This window comes from Procambarus clarkii, chromosome 4 (assembly GCF_040958095.1).
Source record: "Procambarus clarkii isolate CNS0578487 chromosome 4, FALCON_Pclarkii_2.0, whole genome shotgun sequence".
Lineage (NCBI taxonomy): Eukaryota > Metazoa > Arthropoda > Malacostraca > Decapoda > Cambaridae > Procambarus > Procambarus clarkii.
The window spans coordinates 58,602,164-58,624,514 of record NC_091153.1 but is presented as its reverse complement, the minus strand read 5'-3'; the positions used below and the strand labels follow the sequence as shown (position 1 = coordinate 58,624,514).

At 45.2% G+C, this 22,351-nt stretch overlaps 2 protein-coding genes across 2 annotated transcripts in view; both read right to left on the bottom strand.

The window, feature by feature from the left end:
• Positions 1-11,332, bottom strand: part of LOC138371872 (protein O-mannosyl-transferase TMTC1-like) — a 52,448-nt gene extending 41,116 nt beyond the window's left edge. The window contains exons 1-2 of the mRNA XM_069336914.1: positions 11,110-11,332; positions 9,600-9,713 (exon numbers count right to left, since the gene is read on the bottom strand). Of these exons, the coding sequence (XP_069193015.1) occupies positions 9,600-9,713; positions 11,110-11,279 (284 nt within the window). The 5' untranslated portion in view covers positions 11,280-11,332. The remainder of the gene's footprint in view (positions 1-9,599; positions 9,714-11,109) is intronic.
• Positions 11,333-13,181: 1,849 nt separating this feature from the next.
• LOC138371865 (germ cell nuclear acidic protein-like) lies at positions 13,182-22,129 on the bottom strand. The gene is made up of 2 exons (XM_069336904.1): positions 21,490-22,129; positions 13,182-13,456 (listed from the first exon to the last, which is right to left on the bottom strand). Exons 1-2 carry the CDS (start codon positions 22,127-22,129, stop codon positions 13,182-13,184), a joined length of 915 nt encoding a protein of 304 aa, XP_069193005.1.
• Positions 22,130-22,351: the final 222 nt, after the last annotated feature.

Genomic DNA, 22,351 nt, shown 5'->3' with positions numbered 1-22,351 from the left:
GCAAAAGTGGACCACGAAAACTTAAGATAGACAATATACCAATAGACTATGTCTCTTCTTTCAAATACCTTGGAGTCTCTGTCCCTTGTACCTCAACTGCAGTCAATAAGTTACATCAACAATGTAGAGACAGACTCAAGGCTCTCAGAACTGTAGTGGGGTACAGCCCGAAATATGGTGTTAATATTAGAATAGCAAGAATGATGTATTTAGCGTATATAAGGTCTCTGATAGACTATCATGCACCAGCTTTGGTCCTGCAGAATGGCAAAAGTATTGATAGACTGGAAAAAATGCAAAATGAAGCACTCAGAATTATACTTGGCTGTCCTATAACTACCAAAGTTCTCAACATGCGGAAAGAATTAAATATACTTAGCATTCGAGATAGAATATTTGAAATTAATCTTATGATGGGACTAAAGCTGCTGCGTGATAACAAAAACAACATTGTGTCAGTTGCACTGTTAGAACACATACGAAATGGAACTAGCGAGTCTAAATGGATTCAAAGAACTGCCACTCATATTAAAATGATGGGACTGCACGATGTATATACAGATGAAAGAGTACAGCACTTCCTGCCACCCTGGCAGATAGTACCTTTTGACATCCTGACCCCTGCATACCCCACCAAGAAACTAATCACAAGCAACCCTCATGCTCAGCTTGCTGCTAAATTAAGCACCATAGAGCACATTCACAATATACAAGCTGAAAACAACATTGCACAGACCGTATACACTGACGGATCACTCAATACAGCTACAGGGAGGGCAGGAAGTGCTGTTATTGCTCATCAGCCTGATGGCAGCACAATTCAAAGAAATATCCGAATTAGTAACTGGGCGTCCACAATGCAGGCCGAGTTGGTAGCGATACTGGTACCACTCGAAATTATTGACAACACTGAAGTAGACAGCTTAATTATTTCTGACTCCCTATCCTCACTACGAGCAATAAACAGTTTGCAATCAAGTAATAACGTGCTTGTCTTGGAAGCTAGACGTAGATATGTAAGAATACTTAGCAAGAGGGTAAATATAAAAATGTTGTGGATTCCTTCTCACATTGGCATGCAGGAACATGACAAAGTTGACGCCCTTGCTAAGGCTGCAATAAATAAAGACAGTATTGAATGGAATCTTGAGTTATCAAATAGGTCCCTTAAAAGTGTCATTAGACGAGAACTCCTAGATGGATTTGAAGAAAGTAGAACAGTGCAAACTGGAACTAGTAGGTCCATTGTTCATCACAATGAAATGTGTGAAGTAAAACATGTGTATGGGGCAAGTAACAAAGTCAGTAGACTAACAGATGTTGTCACAGCTCGTATAAGACTTGGCTACAAGTATCTCTGGCAGTTCGGCTTGTATAGGGATCTAGATGAAGTAAAGTGTAAAGTGTGTGGACATAGGCAGGGACACACACTCGAACACTATATCTTGGATTGTTGTAAAATTGAGCCTTTTAGAGATAAGTCTAAGCTCACTCTGTATGATATGGCAAACTATCTTATTACCATGGATAAATTACCTGAAATCCTTGCACTGTACCCACATTTTGCTTCCAGTAGATGAACGACATATGAGATTCAGAAACAAGTAGTGTATTGTGAGGACTAATAATAAACAGAAGCTCCCCTATGACTCTGTAATATCCCCAGTGGCCAAACTATTATGTATTAACGATAAAACCTACCATTAATGTATGATGACTTACTGTAAATATGTAGCTCTTGTAATAGCACTTTCTCTGTAACTAGCTGACATTGTACCTATAAGGTGTGAAGGATTGAAGAAATTGTTTATGTAATAATCTAAGATGAGGTCTGATAAAGACCTTTTGTGCCCTCTGTAATGCTTTTGCGCTACCGCTCACAGGATGAGTATGGGGTGCACAATAAACTAGCCGCCTTCGGCGGCAACAATAAAAAAAATCTAGCTTGGAGGCATGTTAACTTAGTAGCCTCAGGTATTGGGTTTTCAGAATCCACAGAGACTGTGGATAAATTGTCTGAGAACTGCTTAATTTCTGGTGGTATAATATTGGGTGAAGCTGTAGTGGGTGAAGCTTTACTGGGTGAAGCTTTATCCTTGTTGATTAAAGGATCTAATCTGGCTTGACATTTATTCTCAAAAAGATCCAGATCATCCATAACATAATCTACTTTATTTGATGTACATGCTAATTGTTCTGATTCAATTATCCTGTGTAAGTGCTCCAACCTGGCGTGAGTTTCTTCTTCATATTGTGCTAGGTCAGACAGGAATGGTTCCACATCTTCAACTACTATGTCGTCATCGTCGTGGACCTGATTTTGGTAAGATTTCCTATTTGCTTTCAATATATGCAATTGGGTTTGAATCTGTAATAGTGGTATTTTCAACCGACGATAATTAATTACAGGCTCATATAAAAACTGTTCATATTGGTCGAGATCTCTTGTCAGTTGACGTTTACTTGCTACTAAATCACGCTTTGCTTTCTGTGGATTAGTCATGGTGACTTGTTAATTGGGCACCACTGGCTCATAAATTGTGAGCAAGTACTAATGGTAGCCTAGGATAAAATTTCTGCATTCCACTAGGCTGTAATCCTACCTCTACTAGAGGTTAGCACTTAAAATTAATACACATTATATATATATATATACAATCATACACACTAATGATTTGAGTGATAAACCAGTGTCATGGAAGTACCTTTAGGTTAGCTCTTCTATTTCACCCTAGGATGGTATGGACACTAATTAATCACTCAAAGGTGTAATGATCATAAGTAAATTATTATATATACACAACTCAACTCGAGATGATAAAAATTACACCCAAAATAGGGTCTGCACAATTCATTAATGGTGCTAGGTTGTTTACTATAGTACCACTAGACTATGGTAATAATGGGACTAGTATGAACAATAAATAGTTCAACTAGTCAATGGTAATATCCTACCCTGTTGTGGGTTGGCAATTAGTAAATATTATATTGTGAACACTAGGCAATATATTAAATAATTCTCTATTTTGGAGAAATAATATACACAATTATTGATAATAGCCTCTATGAAACTTCTAATATTATCAAGAAGTATTAAATATTATTAGTGACCTCGCGAAATAAACTCCACAAAATTCGTAGATAATCTCTTGCGAAATTTAACACCACGAAATCCGTAAACAATCTCACGAAGACACAGCCACTAATTTGGCTGGCTTCAATATTAGCGCTGTCATTTCACAGAATAACACGCCACCAAATTTGTGGGTGACCATATGAAACCGCTGATGAGGCTGAAATGAACTGAGGGGGGCTCCTGAGCTCGCACGAGGCAACGCCGCCGTCTTTGACTGCTGGCTTTGTATAAATCACACTGCACTAGTATATTTAATGAATCCACTGGTTAACTGGTTCATCTGGTACTAAGATGACCAAATAATCTGTCATCCGACTCGAAGATGACCAAATAATGTGGGTTCATAGGACCATTAATCTGTCATCCGGTTCGAAGATGACCAAATAATGTGGGAACCGAGCTGTGAGATTTATATTTATTTAATTTATATGAATTTATATAGAATTTATATTTACGTTAATTTATATATTTCGATAGCAATTGGTATGATGATAAGTGGACTGTATTTCTGCAATAATCTCACAAATCGATCCTCTACACATTAGGGGGGGGGGGGGGTTATATTGAATTTATATATATGCAGCCAATCAAACTACAGTATTAGACTACATACATTGAAGAGGTTCCTTATCTTATTGTACAGCAGGTCTTAGTCCACCAGGTATATCCAGGATGTAGACACCAAATTATCCTCTTTGAGATAGCTTCCATCACCCAGTAACTGGTACACAAAGCATGCTTCCTCGTCTTGACCTGTCAAAAGGGCGCTAGCTGTGAAGCCAGAATCCTAATATATGACAGCTATATCAGAGAAAACACTGTACAAGGAACCATAAAGACCTAGGCTTAATTACCTTGTTTGAGTCGATCATTCGTGTTCTACCCGGTAGGCCCTATCTACTGACATTAATGGCCAAAAATGATTAGATAAACGGGTTTCGGAAAAACACTTCCCTTGTATTTGTTGACAGCGTGTTGATGATGGCAGATCACTACTCTGATCTTCCATAACACTTCGTCTAAGAGAATTTATAGGAGCCGTAATTCGCTCCACGACTCTGTGGTCTTAAACAATAACAATGGCTGACCACTCCCTCCTCACTGACGCTACTGGCCTACATTGTCCAGATGACAGTAAGTGATAGAAGGGTCACATTTATTTACTCTATTTTGATATTGATAATTTAGTTAATTTATATGTGATGTTTTTATGATGGTAAAGTCCAAAGACTAATGTATTTAAGAATAATTCCCACCATAATAGGTGGTGAATTTAAAATAGTATGTGGTAATGATATCCCGTTTTCTATAGACGGAAATTCCACTACAAGTTACATTTTCTATGGGTTAACTTGTTTATACAACACAGCAATATTATCTGCCTGTAAGTGTATTATTAAATGGTGTCGGATTTTCTGACACAGTAGACACACTTTGGGGCCTCCCAGTACATACACTCTGGGGTCCTCCCAGTACACACACTCTGGGGTCCTCCCAGTACACACACTCTGGGTCCTCCCAGTACACACACTCTGGGGCCTCCCAGTACACACACTCTTGGGCCTCTCAGTACACATACTCTGGGGTCCTCCCAGTACACACTCTCTGGGGCCCTCCCAGTACATACACTCTGGGGCCTCCCAGTATACACACCCTGGGGTCCTCCCAGTACACACACTCTGGGGCCTCCCAGTACACACACTCTGGAGCCTCCCAGTACACACGTTCTGGGGTCCTCCCAGTACGCATACTCTGGGGCCCTCCCAGTACTCACACTCTTGGGCTTCCCAGTACACACACTCTGGGGCCTCCCAGTACACACACTCTGGGGCTTCCCAGTACACACACACTCTGGGGTCCTCCCAGTACACACACTCTGGGGCCTCCCAGTACACACACTCTGTGTCCTCCCAGTAAACACACTCTGGGGCCTCCCAGTACACACACTCTGGGGCCTCCCAGTACACACACACTCTGGGGTCCTCCCAGTACACACACTCTGTGGCCTCCCAGTACACACACTCTGAGGCCTCCCAGTACACACACTCTTGGGCCTCCCCGTACACACACTCTAGGGCCTCCCAGTACACACACTCTGGGGTCTCCCAGTACACACACTCTGGGGCCTCCCAGTACACACACTCTGGGGCCTCCCAGTACACACACTCTGGGGCTTCCCAATACACACACTCAGGGGCCTCCCGGTACACACACTCTGGGTCCTGCCAGTACACACAACGCTGGGCCCTCCCAGTACACACACTCTGAGGCCTCCCAGTACACACACTCTGGGGTCCTCGCAGTACACACACTCTGGGTCCTCCCAGTACACACACTCTGGGGCCTCCCAGTACACACACTCTGGGTCTTCCCAGTACACACACTCTGGGGCCTCCCAGTACACACACTCTGGGGCTTCCCAATACACACACTCAGGGGCCTCCCGGTACACACACTCTGGGGCCTCCCAGTACACACACACTCTGGGTCTTCCCAGTACACACACTCTGGGGCCTCCCAGTACACACACTCTGGGGCCTCCCAGTACACACACTCTGGTAGCCTTGTCCACTCTGTTTACACTCAGGAGTATTTGGTAAATCACAATTGCGGCGGAACGGAAGGGAAGAGGGGGAAGGGAGAAGGGGAAGGGAAGAGGGGAAGGGAAGAGTGGAAGGGAAGAGGGGAAGGGAAGAGGGGAAGGGAGGAGGGGAAGGGAAGAGGGGGAAGGGAAGAGGGGAAGGGAAGAGGGAAAGGGAGGAGGGGAAGGGAAGAGGTGATGGAAGAGGGGAAGGGAAGAGGGGAAGGGAAGAGGGGGAAGGGAAGAGGGGAAGGGAAGAGGGGTGATGTGGGGAGAGGAGTGGAATGGAGGTGTGGGGGAAGAAGGTAAGGAAACTATCAAGAGAAAGCGCCAAGTCATTACGGCTATAGATCCTTTGGAAGGGTTCAGAATAAAGATTGGGGATGGAACGGGGGATAAGGGGGATTGGAAGGGGGGGAGAGACGGACTATCCCGGACAGCGCCGGTTGTATTAGTATTGTATTTGTGAACATTAGTATGAAAAACGTAGGATAGTTTAGGGGTAATAAGGCCGCCACTGAACTAACACACAAACGCTCTCCCTGACCCAGGCTGTGGGTGTAGAAGGGAGAAGTGTACTCACCTATTTGTGCTTGCGGGGGTTGAGCTCTGGCTCTTTGGTCCCGCCTCTCAACTGTCAATCAAGTGTGTTCTGTTACAGGAGAGAGTGTGAGGGACTCCCGTTAAACGTTGTGTATGCTAGTTAGCATTGTAACTGTGTGGCCACGTCTGTGGTAGGAAAAAATAACATGTAAAGGGTTCCTATGAGGTACAGAAGACTTTCGTATTCCACATGATATAAGTTATATTAGAATGCACCAGCGACATATAATATAGTGGGGTGTGGAGAGGGGGGGGGGGAGGGGAGTGTGCATCCCGGTGTAAATGTTCACTTAAGTGTGTTGGGGAGCGAGGGTCCGGCCAGAGGAGACGAAGAGGGCAAACTGCTCCATTGGAGGGAAGTGGGAACCATCACTGAAGAGAATCACAGCAGCAAAGTGGGAGGTCCAGAGGGCTGGTTAGCTCCATGGGCTCACAGGGGGGGGGGGGGGGGGGGTTAGGGGTAGGTGGATAGGGGGGGGGGAGGGAAACTTACTGGATAGATAGGAAGGTCTACAGAGTCCTATAGAAGTAGATAGAGGGGGGATATGTCCAGATCTTGGAGACCGCTATCCTGGGGTCTGCTGTTCAAGTGAATGTATTTTTGTCCTGGTCTATTAAGCCACAGATTAGATCAGGATGTTATAACACTGAGAGGTGTACCCTATTACTTGGTGTATATAGACTGAGTTTAGTTTACCCGTGAACATAATCCTGGAGTAAAGTGTACTTGTTGGTTGGTGAGTAAGTCAGTGTGGTGACCTCAGTAACCCTCCAGAGGCTGACATACCACAAGCCGAACACCAAGCAGATTGGAGAAGGGATCCGCAGTGTAGCGGGGCCGATCAGTTATGTTAAGGGAATAACATTGGCCTCGGGGGAGGGGGGGATTACGTTACTAGCAGAATGAGTAGTTATGAGTCTGTGGGCCATGTGAATGAGATCCTGTGATGGCTATTGAGGCCGGGCGGTATGAAGGATCTGTCTACTAGGAATCAGTGCTGGGATAGTATCAGGGATCTACTAGCATCATCATTGCCAGTGTAGAGAGTTTTACCTCGTTTTCACATGAGGAGAGCATGAGTGGTGTTGTCAGTGGTGGTGTTTGGGCAACCAGGTTCTGGGCTCAGTGTACACGTGTTGTTGCCTGAGGCAGGTGTATGTTGCTGCTGTTGTTTTTAGATTCAGCTACTCGGAACAACACGTTCCAAGTAGCACGGGCTATGGTGAGCCATTGGTGGACGCACCTGGCACAGGAGCGGGACTGCGTGTGGTGTGAGGCAGGTGTAGCTGGTGTGGGGCAGGTGTAGCTGGTGTGAGGCAGGTGTAGCTGGTGTGGGGCAGGTGTAGCTGGTGTGGGGCTGGTGTAGCTGGTGTGGGGCAGGTGTAGCTGGTGTGAGGCAGGTGTAGCTGGTGTGGGGCAGGTGTAGCTGGTGTGGGGCTGGTGTAGCTGGTGTGGGGCTGGTGTAGCTGGTGTGGGGCAGGTGTACCTGGTTTGGAGCAGGTGTAGCTGATGTGGGGCAGGTGTAGCTGGTGTGGGGCAGGTGTAGCTGGTGTGGGGCAGGTGTAGCTGGTGTGAGGCAGGTGTAGCTGGTGTGGGGCTGGTGTAGCTGGTGTGGGGCAGGTGTAGCTGGTGTGGGGCAGGTGTAGCTGGTGTGGGGCAGGTGGGGCTGGTGTAGCTGGTGTGGGGCAAGTGTACCTGGTGTGGGGCAGGTGTACCTGGTGTGAGGCAGGTGTACCTGGTGTGGGGCAGGTGTACCTGGTGTGAGGCAGGTGTAGCTGGTGTGGGGCAGGTGTAGCTGGTGTGAGGCAGGTGTAGGGCAGGTGTAGCTGGTGTGGGGCAGGTGTAGCTGGTGTGAGGCAGGTGTAGCTGGTGTGGGGCAGGTGTAGCTGGTGTGGGGCAGGTGTAGCTGGTGTGAGGCAGGTGTAGCTGGTGTGGGGCAGGTGTAGCTGGTGTGGGGCTGGTGTAGCTGGTGTGGGGCAAGTGTACCTGGTGTGGGGCAGGTGTACCTGGTGTGAGGCAGGTGTACCTGGTGTGGGGCAGGTGTAGCTGATGTGGGGCAGGTGTACCTGGTTTGGAGCAGGTGTAGCTGATGTGGGGCAGGTGTAGCTGGTGTGGGGCAGGTGTAGTTGGTGTGGGGCAGGTGTAGCTGGTGTGGGGCAGGTGTAGCTGATGTGGGGCAGGTGTACCTGGTTTGGGGCAGGTGTACCTGGTGTGGGGCAGGTGTAGCTGATGCGGGGCAGGTGTACCTGGTTTGGAGTAGGTGTAGCTGGTGTGGGGCAGGTGTAGCTGGTGTGGGGCAGGTGTAGTTGGTGTGGGGCAGGTGTAGCTGGTGTGGGGCAGGTGTACCTGGTGTGGAGCAGGTGTATCTGGTGTGGGGCAGGTGTAGCTGGTGTGGGGCAGGTGTAGCTGGTTTGGAGCAGGTGTAGCTGGTGTGGGGCAGGTGTAGCAGGTGTGAGGCAGGTGTAGCTGGTGTGGGGAAGGTGTACCTGGTGTGGGGCAGGTGTAGCTGGTGTGAGGCAGGTGTGGTGTGGGGCAGGTGTGGTGTGGGACAGGTGTATCTGGGAGACGAGTACAAGGATGGGGGTAGACACTAGGGAGATGGGACTCCCACCACATCATAGTCACTTTCCTTCGTATTATTTCTTGTACATCTCGTTCCAGTTGGTTTAAATGTCATATATATCCGACCACGTTCAGCAGGCAAACACCTCCCTTAATGAACCCCAGGGTTAACTATACACAAAACGTGTATATAATATATAACTTATATTTATGAAACATTGTTTTTATTAGTTCTGAAATAGGCCGTTGTGGCCGCCTGGTTGTGTTATAAGAGACGGTTGATTTGTACTTTAAATATGTAAATATTTACATGAATTTGGGGGCTCAGTTCCTGAGCCCATTATGTCTCTATAACCTTTTCCACTATTGCTCACAGGATGCGTATGGGGTGCATAATAAGTGAACTAAACACACACACACACAAACGCAAATTGTGGGTGCATATCGTATGTGGCCGCCTGTTGCACGACGTTGCTAAACTGTTGATGTGATTGGTGATTCACCTCAGACGTTGCAGTGTCCTCTCGTTATATTGATTTGTGTGGTAGACATGATGAGTGGTGAGGGGCCACTTGAAGAACCTTTATCTCAATCAATGTGCTAAGACTGCATCCAGTCTTGGGTGTGACACACAGTATCCGCAGCATTAAGATATCTTTGAATATGTTAGCGCATTTGTCAAGGTATATATGTAGCCAGTCGAGGCGAAGACACACCTGATGGCGTATATGTAGTGGAGCTTGGCGAGGTCGGCATTACCCAGGTCCTTCTGCAGGTTGGCGAAGTTGTAGTGCATCTTGGCGTTGTGGGGCAGCGTCCTCAGGCCCGCCCTGACCCGTCAGAGAGTGAGACACGCATTACAACCATATGGGAAGACGAGGACCAGGTGAGAACACTGTGATTATGAGGTGAGAATCAAGTACTGTACAGACACGAGAGAGAGAGAGAGAGAGAGAGAGAGAGAGAGAGAGAGAGAGAGGGAGGGAAGCGGGAGAAAAGAACAGAACAGAACAGGGAGGCTATAGGGGAAGAGAAGTTAGAGAGAGGGAGAGGCAAGCCAGCTATATGAAAATACATATTATTATACATTACAGTAATTATTTAAATAACAAATAATATCGAAATCTAATTATATAAAATTGATATAAAAATATATGATTGTGTATAGAAAGGTTATAGTAAATGTGTGATCAGTGAAATCATGACTTTGGAATCCATTTCTAAGTCTCCAACTTAAATTCAAGAGACTATAGGCTCTGTGCAGTGATTGTTGAGCTCTGATGGTGAGCTCAGAAGGTCAGTTCTGATTGTATAGTTAACCAGGAGCTTCTCTTATTATCAGGTATCCACACCATAGACAGTCACTACTAACAAAACAATAGTAGTTAACTACAGTCAGTCGTTAACAAGTCAACCATTCACAGTCAGAGTTGTAGCCAAGCAGGTCGTTAGTGTCATCATTACAAACCACATGCATCCCACAATAGTTAGCTTGTCTGTCACCGCTCTTGCCGTCTCTCAAGAGTGTATTCAAGAACATGTCTTGCCACAGATAGCTCTGTCCAGTCTATGATATATTCATAAATACCATACCATATACCATATATTCATTCATACCTCTATGATATATTCACCCGTTTAAGACGGCCGACGATCAAGGATATATGCGGACGTATATATTTCAAAATGGACGTATATGCTTACAGTACCCAAATATTCCATAGAGACATTAGAAAGAACTTTTTTTAGCGTCAGAATAGTTAATAAATGTTGGAGGCAGACTCCATACACATTTTGAGATGTAGATATGAAAGAGCCCAGTAGGCTCAAGAATCTGTACATCAATTGATTGACAGTTGAGAGGCGGGACCAAAGAGCCAGAGCTCAACCCCCTCAAGCACAACTAGGTGAGTTGGTGTGAGGGATGATCCTGAATACTGCGTAACTAGCGTTAATTGGTAATAACTAGTGATATTACTGCTATTAAAACTTGCTATTACACATCCTTATTACACATCTTGTCTTCCCAATGAGTCGATTTTTGTACGGCATCCACCACTCCGTGGAAAATGTGACGTGTTAGTAACAATAAAACCATCGTGATATAAACGTTTTCGATGCATGGGCCTCGATAGATTAGATGGGATGCTTGGGCTTCCCACCTAACCCTGCCACAATCCCTTCAGGAATAATCCTAAATCCTTCCCAATCACTAGCAAGACTTACAAGAAGAGCGTCTCCCTGGATTCCCAGTCCCGGTTCCTCTGTAGCGTCCTGCAGGAGGCGGCGACGAGGAGCAGCAGGAGGCAGGGCGCCCTCAGCCGTCCCGCCCGCGAGAGGGCCACGCCCACCAGCATCGCGTAGCCCAGGCTGGAGAAACAAGGACGCAAATTCATTACTCGGGGAGCGAGGGTACGTGTTCAAGTTGTTATTGGCGAGAGGGGAAGGTGGGAGAAGTTCATGTGGGGGTTAGTTGGGGAGGGGGGGGGGTTAGTCGCTGGCGTGGGTGGGGAGAGGGTGTACACTGGGACCCCGCGGGGCGTGTACACTGGGACCTCGCGGGGCGTGTACACTGGGACCTCGCGGGGCGTGTACACTGGGACCTCGCGGGGCGTGTACACTGGGACCTCGCGGGGCGTGTACACTGGGACCCCGCGGGGGCGTGTACACTGGGACCTCGCGGGACGTGTACACTGGGACCCCGCGGGGGCGTGTACACTGGGACCTCGCGGGGCGTGTACACTGGGACTTAGCGGGACGTGTACACTGGGACCCCGCGGGGCGTGTACACTGGGACCTCGCGGGGGCGTGTACACTGGGACCTCGCGGGGCGTGTACACTGGGACCTCGCGGGGCGTGTACACTGGGACCTCGCGGGGGCGTGTACACTGGGACCTCGCGGGGCGTGTACACTGGGACCTCGCGGGGCGTGTACACTGGGACCCCGCGGGGCGTGTACACTGGGACCCCGCGGGGCGTGTACACTGGGACCCCGCGGGGCGTGTACACTGGGACCCCGCGGGGCGTGTACACTGGGACCTCGCGGGGCGTGTACACTGGGACCTCGCGGGGCGTGTACACTGGGACCCCGCGGGGCGTGTACACTGGGACCCCGCGGGGCGTGTACACTGGGACCTCGCGGGGCGTGTACACTGGGACCTCGCGGGGCGTGTACACTGGGACCTCGCGGGGCGTGTACACTGGGACCTCGCGGGGCGTGTACACTGGGACCCCGCGGGGCGTATACACTGGGACCTCGCGGGGCGTGTACACTGGGACCCCGCGGGGCGTGTACACTGAGACTTCGCGGTATGTGGGTCGCGGTTTTCACTTCCTTATTCATCAATTACTTTATATGAATTACAGTCTGACAAATAATATTAAACCAGTACATATGGTCTGTAATTTTAAGATTTATCAGCCTTCTACTCTCACTTGTCCCCTCACTTGCCTCACACAGAGAATCTCTGGTCTTGTTTACTGCCCGACTCCCCACCACAAACTTATTTACAACCACCTCGTCTATTTACGCTCTCGGTAACTAACAATTCTCCTTTCGAATTCACCTGTCATTTACAGCCCCGAGTTTAGTTAGCTCCGTTCCCCAGTGTCATTTACAATACACGTCAGCTGCTTCCTCGCCTCCCGTCCAGTGATTTACATTTCCCGACGATTTACCTATTTGTTAAATTCATTTACAGCCGCGCGTCTCGGGATTGATTTACAACATCGCCCAACTAATGCCCTCGTAATGTTCAACTCCCTCCGATTGGGTTACTCTCACCCAAATCATTGTAATCATTTACATTTCCGCCAACTTGGCTACTTCCCCCCCCCCCCACCCGGCGTCCTCATTGATTATCCCCGCTAACTTAGCCAAACTCTTTTCCTCCGCCATTTAGCCAAGCCCTTTCCCACGCTAACTTAGCCAACCTCCTTTCCTATGCCAATTTAGTCAAGTTCCATTTCCCCCTAAACTTTGCAAAGTTCCCTTGGCTAAGGGGGACAATAAGCGTATATCACACTAACATACGTTACCCCTAGACCAATCACTGACTCTCCCAGGATGCTAGCCACAATAGTGTTCTGACTCCCGGGTTGCTGTTTACTGCTAGGTGAACAGAGATATGAGGCGAAATGAAACGGTGCCCAAAGACTTCCGTTCTGGCGTAAGAACGGAACCCAGACCCTTTCGCCTGCGACCCGACAGCGCTACAAGGCCCACATCTCACCGAATCTTCAAGAAAGCAAAAAAAAAACAAAAAAATAAACAATAAATTGTCATATTAAAGAGCACATTATACTATTTTTGCCTCGCCAAAGTTATTGTTATCAGACTTATCATCACCCTCACTGTCATCACCATTATTGTCATCACCACCATTGTCATCACCACCACTGTCATCACCACCACTGTCATCACCATTATTGTCATCACCACCACTGTCATCACCACCATTGTCATCACCACCACTGTCATCACCATTATTGTCATCACCATTATTGTCATCACCACCACTGTCATCACCACCACTGTCATCACCACCACTGTCATCACCACCACTGTCATCACCTCCACTGTCATTACCATTATTGTCATCACCACCACTGTCATCACCACCACTGTCATTACCATTATTGTCATCACCACCACTGTCATCACCACCACTGTCATAACCACCACTGTCATTACCATTATTGTCATCACCACCATTGTCATCACCACCACTGTTATTCGTTTGCCTTGTTCGGGTTGAATGTAGACACAGTAGTCGCTTCTGTATATATTTATTGAGTGAGGCAAACAGGTGTATAACTGGCCAGCCGAGGTCCACCTACTCTGGGTCTGTGAGGATAACTGAGGCTGCTGGGAGCATCGCTGATGCTCCTCTGTCTGGCATGACGTCAGAGGCCTACTCGCCTGTGATTGGTTACATTTCAACTGACAGAATTTGAGTATAACACCGCTCGGACACGCTACCAAGTCGACGTCCCTTGTCGACAAGCTCTGGCTAGCTATATAGTTACAATGATACTGAAAGGACCTCGGTGGCATTCAATAATGGCTTACATGTGAAATTTTCATAATAAAACATTGAAAGAAGATCAGGTGTGCGTAATACAAACAACTCGGCATATATGCACCAAAAAAAAAAATTCATCATAATAGGTGAAAATCATGGTAACAATGCTTTGATTAAATCAGAGTATTAAGAACATGTGTATGTCTACTGATCAGATATGAACAATACAACCCAAGGTATTGCCTAAACAAAATTATTAACATGTGTCAATGGCATGTGCTTGAAAACCATACAAAATTAAACAATTATTACATTAATGGAATAAAGTTCTGACCTAACAACCACAATTGAATTTCAAGATAGATAATTTTTTTTTTTTTTTCTCTTTTTTTTTTTTTTTCGAAATATACAATATATTTACAAGACCAATGTACAATATATATAATGTGCAATATATTTACAAGCATATACAAGACCTGGATCAAGAAGACTAACATCTGCGTGATAGCAGTCAGGATTCACTGGCCACAATGTGGTTGCTAGAACAATAATAACTCTTATGACAAGCACTGTAAAAATACAAATGGTAGTAGACTTAACAATGGCATCTAATTTATAACAAAATAAAGTTGAGAAAAACTATACATTATATATAATGGTAATAATAAGACACATGTGGTAGAAATACTGCAAATGATTTTTTTTTTTCAAAACAAACAGAATAACTGCAGAGTGCAATCAATTATAAATTCTGCGGATATCTACACCTAGCTCATCCAGAGCACTATACAACTCTGGCTCTGACTGAAGGTCCGGAACAGGTGAAACTTCATGCGACAAACTATCATCTTGAGAGATATCCTCGTTAACATCTAGCCAATGGACGTGTGGTGAGTGCACGGTTGAAACGAGAGGTCTAGATCTAAGATTATAATTGCTAGTATGGGGTTGCTGAACATCCAGTGGTCTGTCAACCACAGGAGGTGGTGTCCGAGTAGGAGTATCTGTCTGGGTAAGTTCATTGTCATCTTCCTCATCAGTCTCGTCAACAGTCATTTTAGCTAACTTCATGTGGTCTAAATGTTCATTTATATACTCTCCTGTTAACAAGTTCTTAAGTCTGTATTTGTTACCTTTAATAAGCTCGATTACCTTATATGGACCCAAAAATTTCTTAGTTAACTTGTACATAGGACCAGACCTGTGTTGGTTAAGTATCATTACTACAGATCCAATAGTTATTTTATTGGGTTTAGCTCGTGCATTCCTTGCTAGAGTGAACTCGGCTGTTGCTTTGGACAGTTGTTCTCGTATTTTCTTGAATACTAATTGCATTTGTCTACGCTTCACTTGAACAAAATCATCTACGTTATATAAGGGAGTAGGAGGTACGTTAATCAATTCATTAGGGAGGATCTTATCTGTACCATAAAGAATAGCGTGAGGTGTGTCACCAGTAGAAACATTAATTGAAGAATTTATAGCACACTGAATTAAGGGTATAAAATCATCCCAATTGTGGTTATCAAAATTCAACGTGACTCTCAAGGCATCTAACACTTTCCTGTTAGTACGTTCAGCTAGTCCATTACTTGCCGGATGGTAAGGCATAATGCTACATTTTTTGATGTTATATAAATCACACAAGCTAGTTAGAATACTATTACTGAATTCCGGACCATTATCTGAAAGGATTACTTTAGGCATACTATATCTACAAATTATTTGGTCATGGAATGCGCTGGCTATGGTTTCTGCTGTTTTGTTCGGGATAGGAACTAGTTCGCAAAACCGTGAAAAATTATCGACCATTACAAGCAAATGTTTGTTCCCTTTCTCTGTTTCCGCAAAATTTGTCAATAAATCCATCGATATTCGTTCCCAAGGAGCTTTAGTTGCTGGGTACACCTGAATTGGATTAGGTCCTGAAACATGTCCCTTGTGCTGTAAACAAGTTAAACATCTGTCAACATAATGAGCAATCTCCTTAGCCATTTTTGGCCAAAAATATTTCAATCGACCTTGTTGGAGTGTACGATCCTTTCCTGGATGTGCACTTGCAGGAGCATCATGGATAATTTTTAACACAGTTGGTACCAAGACAGCTGGAACAACTAACTGACAACATTTCCTCGGGGCTGTCCCTAGCTTTACTACTCTACACAGTAAATTGTCCAACATAACTAGTTCTTTCAATGGTACTGGTGGTTTATGAATCGGGCGAGTGTCTTGCTTAGTCAAAAATTTAATGACGGGTGCCCATATGGGGTCTTGTCTTTGTTCCGTTTCTACTACTGTAGCATCTAATGCTGGGTAATTTAACTGAATCGCAGCTACGTGTCGAGAAAACGCATCGGCTACAACATTTTGCTTTCCTGGAATATATCCAAATGTGGGATTGAATTCTTGAATTGTGAGCAAATATCTAGCAAACTTTCCAACTGGATTCTTATTTTTGAACAAGGGAATTAATGGTTGGTGATCTGTAAGAACATGAACTGGGTAATTATAAATTGTATCCTTGAAATGTTTAAGTGCCCAAACAACTGCCAAGGCTTCTCGTTCTGTTGCACTATAATTTTTCTCTTCTTTGGATAATGTGCGGCTAGCATAAGCTATTGCGTGATCTCTGTGACCTTCTGTTTGAAGTAATGCAGCACCTAGACCTATGTCACTAGCATCTGTAACCAACGTAAAAGGTTTAGAAAAATCTGGATACCTAAGGACAGGTGACGAAATCAAGGCTGCTTTGAGTTTTTTGAATGACTGATCCTGGGCCTCTCCCCAAACAAAGGGTTCATCTTTTCTTTGCAACTTGTAAAGCGGAGCGGCTATAATAGAGAATCCAGCAATAAATGAACGATAAAATCCTACAAGACCTGTGAACTGTCTTACGGCTTCTGCGGTACGAGGTGTTGGAAAATCACGGGCAGCAATAATTTTTGATTCATTCAATGTAATACCTGAAGGTGTAACTGTATGACCTAGGAAATTAATCTTTTGCTTTAAAAATGAACATTTTGCAAGCTTTATTTTTAAATTAGCTTCAGCGAGCTTTGCAAGTACCTTCTCAAGGTTCTGGAAATGAGTCTGAACATCTTGCGACATGATTATGAGATCATCAAGGTAAACTAGAAGTGTACTTCCTATCAATCTACGAAATAGATTTGTCATGAGCCGTGAAAAGGTTATTGGACTACTACGCAAACCAAACGGCATTCTTTTGAAATGAAAATGACCATTGGGAGTACTAAAGGCTGTCAATTGTTTACTTTCCTCATCAAGGGGGATTTGCCAGAATCCCTGCAACAAATCTAACGTTGAGAATACTTTGTTTCGACCAATACTTTGCAACAAATCATTTAGAACTGGAAGTGGGAAACGATCAGGTATTGTTACTCTGTTAAGCTTGCGATAATCGATTACAGGTCTCCAAGTCCCATCTCGCTTTGGTACAAGAATCAATGGAGCGTTCCATGGCGAATTACTCGATTCAATTACATCACTCTGTAACATTTCTTCTACAAGTCTATCTGCTTCTGCTCTCTGAGAATGGGGAAGTCGGTAAGCTGGTACATAAATAGGCGTAGTTCCTTGTTCAAGGGGAATTTTATGTGTAATGAGAGGAGTGAGACCTAATTTTTCTCCTGGTAGAGCAACAACAGCTCTATTCTTGTTCAAAATTTTCAAAAGCTGAGCCACAGAGTCAGGAAAATCAGTAGGACTGAGGTGTTGCGCTTGCACCTCTGGCTGAGATCCCTGTTCTCCTGGTGTGAGTGTACAAACAGTATGATCCATGGAGACATCATCCACAACTCGCACCGGTAACGAGTAATGGGCAAAATCTACAACATGGGTACCAGACCGGAGATGGATATCGGCATTACTTGTGTTCGCGATAAAAAGTGAGACAGTACCATCCTGCACTGTGTGCCAGGAGGGTTCAACAAATGTACCATTCACTTTACATGTTTCACTTTCCGCAATCACATCCGACAACTCAGGCACTCCCTGAACCTTAACTCTTATTCTGGTGAGAGAATGAGGGTGTAGCACAGTGTCAGTAGCCGTGGAACCACTGACTTCAGAGATGGAAGCTGCCAGGCGAGCGAGACAACGAGAATCCGTTAGGGCGTCCCCTTCCAGAAAGTCCCGATACTCATTCTCCTTAACAACTGCACAACTACTATGCTTCAATCGAGTGCCTGTTTTCTCGGGTATGCTACCACGACAATGATCTGACAAACCTACGCTTGCAAGGCGGGTGTCAACAAAATTAACATAATCTGATTGAAGGTTGAACTCGTGGCCCTGTCGATACATGCTACACAAGGGTATGACGTGGTCTTTGATACTTATGTTCCAACGATGGGGAAACAATGCAATATTTTCATCAATCATGGTGTACAGACCTAAGAGAATGTCTCCAGGAAAATGAATAATGTCAACAACTAAACATGTTATAGACAATGTGACATCATTGAACTTGAGTGGGAGGTCAATTTCACCCTGAACTTTTACTTTATTTCCTGAAATACCACTTAGAAAAGGTATGTGTGACTGTTTTAAAATAGTAGGGTGCATACTTTCAATGTCTCTAAGAGCTGAGGGCTTGACAATATTAATTTTTGCACCTGAGTCAAGAAAAACTTTTAAAACTCTACCATGTACAATGGCTGAGACAAGGGGACCATCACTTGAGACTGGACAAGTTACTATTTTTGACTTATGTTGTCTGGGATATCTGTGTCTTGTTTGTGTCAAATTTACTGTGGATCCGTCAACATCTACAACTGGTCTAGAGTCAGTGTCCTCCTCTGTCAAGTGTCCAAATCTATTTTGGGTAGCTACTGAATACACAGGGAGGGCACTAGGATTGGCTAGCTTGAATTGGTTAGCGGATGGCCTTGGGGGTTTCCCGACGACATGGAGTGAACATTCTGAGCTCCAGCATTCTGTGACTGAGCATTATAATTTGAAGTTGCATTATAGCTGGGCTGGGAGTTGTAATTACGAGAGTTCTGATAATGTCTTGGATGCTGTGAGCCTCGCCAAGACTGACCATGGGAGTTACGAGGTGGAGATGTCCTTTGCCTAGCTCTACAATCCGCAGTGTGGTGACCAACTTGTTTATGGTACGTGCAATATGGAAGCCTAGAATGATTAGATTGATGAGGGGGCCGAGAGAATTGTCTAGGAGGTGATGATCTAGGGGCGGACCAACAGTCCCTTGCAAGGTGGTTACTCTTACCACAATGCCAACATGAGGGAGTGGATGGTTGTGGACTATGGCGTTTCGGCATTTTATGAGGCGGCGAATTTGACTGGGGGCTACGAGCATGGGTACGCTTCTGCGACCAAGAGTTTTGAGAATTTGTGGGAGGATGCTGAGAGCTTGTGACTACATTTACAGCATCAGAGGGTGGCAACAGTTGAGCACTTCGGGGAGCTAGTTTATCTGCGGCATTGTTAATAGCCTCAAACACTTCACCAATTTCATGTTTAACACCAAAATTTTGTTGCTCAACGATTGGTTTTGTATGCTCGGGGGCAAAATGCATTAAAGTACCAAATGCTATCATTTTGGCCATAGCCTCAGGGGACAGATTATTGTCTTTATCTAACCAAGTTGAATTATTCATAGCAGAAACTAAGGCATACAGATACTGATCGAGACGGCTAGTAAACGCATTAAACGATTCACCAGGCTGCATGGTGGCATTGGCAATTTTCTTGACTAACCTATATGGGTCAAGGTCTCCTTTATTAACAAAGCGACGGCGAAAGAAATCCTTAAATTCAGGCCAAGACTGGAGGCTAACAATGGCTTTCTCATCAACAACAAAACGTGCATCACCTTTGGTTGTGTCCACGGCTGACCGTGCAATTGCTAAGTATTCGGCATCAGTAGGCTTAGAAAAACGTGCAACTGTTTTCGCTTCAACCTTACTAAACCATGATTCTAATAAACGCGATTCCCCAGCAAAAAGAGGAATAGCCATTTCCTGAGCTGATCTCTGGCCATTGGGACGAGCAACTGTTCCCATTGATTCTGAAGGGGTTTCAACAGTGGTAGGCATTGTCACAGCCGTGGAAGTAATATTTGAACGCAGATTATAATTAAGTGCACCTGGCATCAGAAATAGTATACACAAAAATAAACACAAAAAAATATCAACTTGGCTAAAGTAAAAATGGCAGAAATAAAATTATTAAATTGGGCTAGGCAAGAAAATAATCAAGAACAAGCAATTGTAAACTAAATTTAGCAATCTTTCATTAAAAAAATGACTGGAATTAGATGTATGTAAATTAATTAAACCAGACTAAGCACAGCAATTTAGAATAAAAACTGGGAAATGCAATTGCAAAATTTCATTAAAAAGATTCAACACAACAGGTGGCAATGCAAGAAATATGGATGTAGCACATAAACTGGACACAGGAATGTATATAACTCCTATGGTAAAAGTTTAAAATAAAATGCTTAAAGGATAAATTTCAAGTTAGGTCTGGAGAAATTAAAAAAAAATTATATTGCATAAATCCTTAACTGCTACTAAAACAAGGATTTCTTAATTCACTGGAATTTGAATTTACCAATAACACTCTAGGAGAACAATTAAAATTCAATGAAATTACTGTAAGAAGCAGGAATGTTGAAATCACACAGGAAAACTGTGGGGAGTGCAGTACTGAACCAGCTCCAATATTTAACAAGTCACTGAATGGTTAATTCACAGGATATTATGGGAATTATTACATAAGTCACTTTTTAACACTTGGCACGTTGTTCTCAACTAGCAATTACTTATCTCAGGGTTGTAATTTATGAGGATCACCAGTAGCCAAAGTAGGAGAAGCGTCGTGAAGATCTGAAGAGGCCCATGTGAGGCGTGTTTACAAACTGGATGCGACGGCAGCGCTCCTGGCGGCGGTGGCGCGAGACTCAGGGACCCCACACTGTTCAGGCTAGAGGCACGAAGATAAATTCTGACGACGACAATATTGCGACGATGGAATAACCAGTTGATACCTGCGACGATGGCTGACGACGATTGCAGTAGCTTGCACCCTCACGAAGCTTGATACTGTCAGCTTGGGTGGCGGTGGTGGTGGTGGTGGGTGTAATAGGTGGTTCCCACGTGGTGGCGCGAGGTTCAAAAATGGCTGGCGCGGGAAGCTTCCTTCCTCCTCACTGATGAATGAGCGTTCTCACAGGAAAATATTGACCCTTACTTCTAAAACGTTAGCCTGGAGTAGTGGTTGATGGCAGGACCCCGGTCTGGCACAATATTTGATGCGTGGGTGGCAGGATGGCGGCTTATGGCGGTGGCGGTGGCGGCGGTTTTGGCTGGAACACGAGGCGATGCTGGGTACTGGAACTTTTGCTTCCAGAAAAAAATTTCTGGATCCCACTGCTGCTACCAGTATTCGCTTCTACCACCACTGTCAATACCACCACTGTCATCACCACCACTGTCATCACCACCACTGTCATCACCACTGTCATCACCACCACTGTCATCACCACCACTGTCATCACCACCACTGTCATCACCACCACTGTCATCACCACTACTGTCATCACCACCACTGTCATCACCACCACTGTCATCACCATTATTGTCATCACCACCACTGTCATCACCATTATTGTCATCACCATTATTGTCATCACCACCACTGTCATCACCACCACTGTCATCACCACCACTGTCATCACCACCACTGTCATCACCACTATTGTCATCACCACCACTGTCATAACCACCACTGTCATCACCACCACTGTCATCACCACCACTGTCATCCCCATTATTGTCATCACCACCACTGTCATCACCACCACTGTCATCACCATTATTGTCATTACCATTATTGTCATCACCACCATTGTCATCACCACCACTGTCATCACCACCACTGTCATCACCACCACTATCATCACCACCACTGTCATCACCACCATTGTCATCACCACCACTGTTATCACCACCACTGTCATCACCACCACTGTCATTACCATTATTGTCATCACCACCATTGTCATCACCACCACTGTCATCAACCTCAATGTCATCACCACCATTGTCATCACCACCACTGTCATCACCACCACTGTCATCACCACCACTGTCATTACCATTATTGTCATCACCACCATTGTCATCACCACGACTGTCATCAACCTCACTGTCTTCACCACCACTCACCACCATTGTCATCAATGCCAACATCATCAACGCCACTCTTGTCATTATCATATTTTATTACTATTTCTAAACTCATGGCCGCAGGCTTGAGCAAAATGAACAAGACGAGAAAGCAACTAGTGTTCGGTACCTAATTTGACTAATACTTTCACTGGGGTCTTCAGACCTGCCGGTACACGGTACCTGGGGCTTTATTACCTCTCGTGTGCTTGAGGATATCCTCATAAC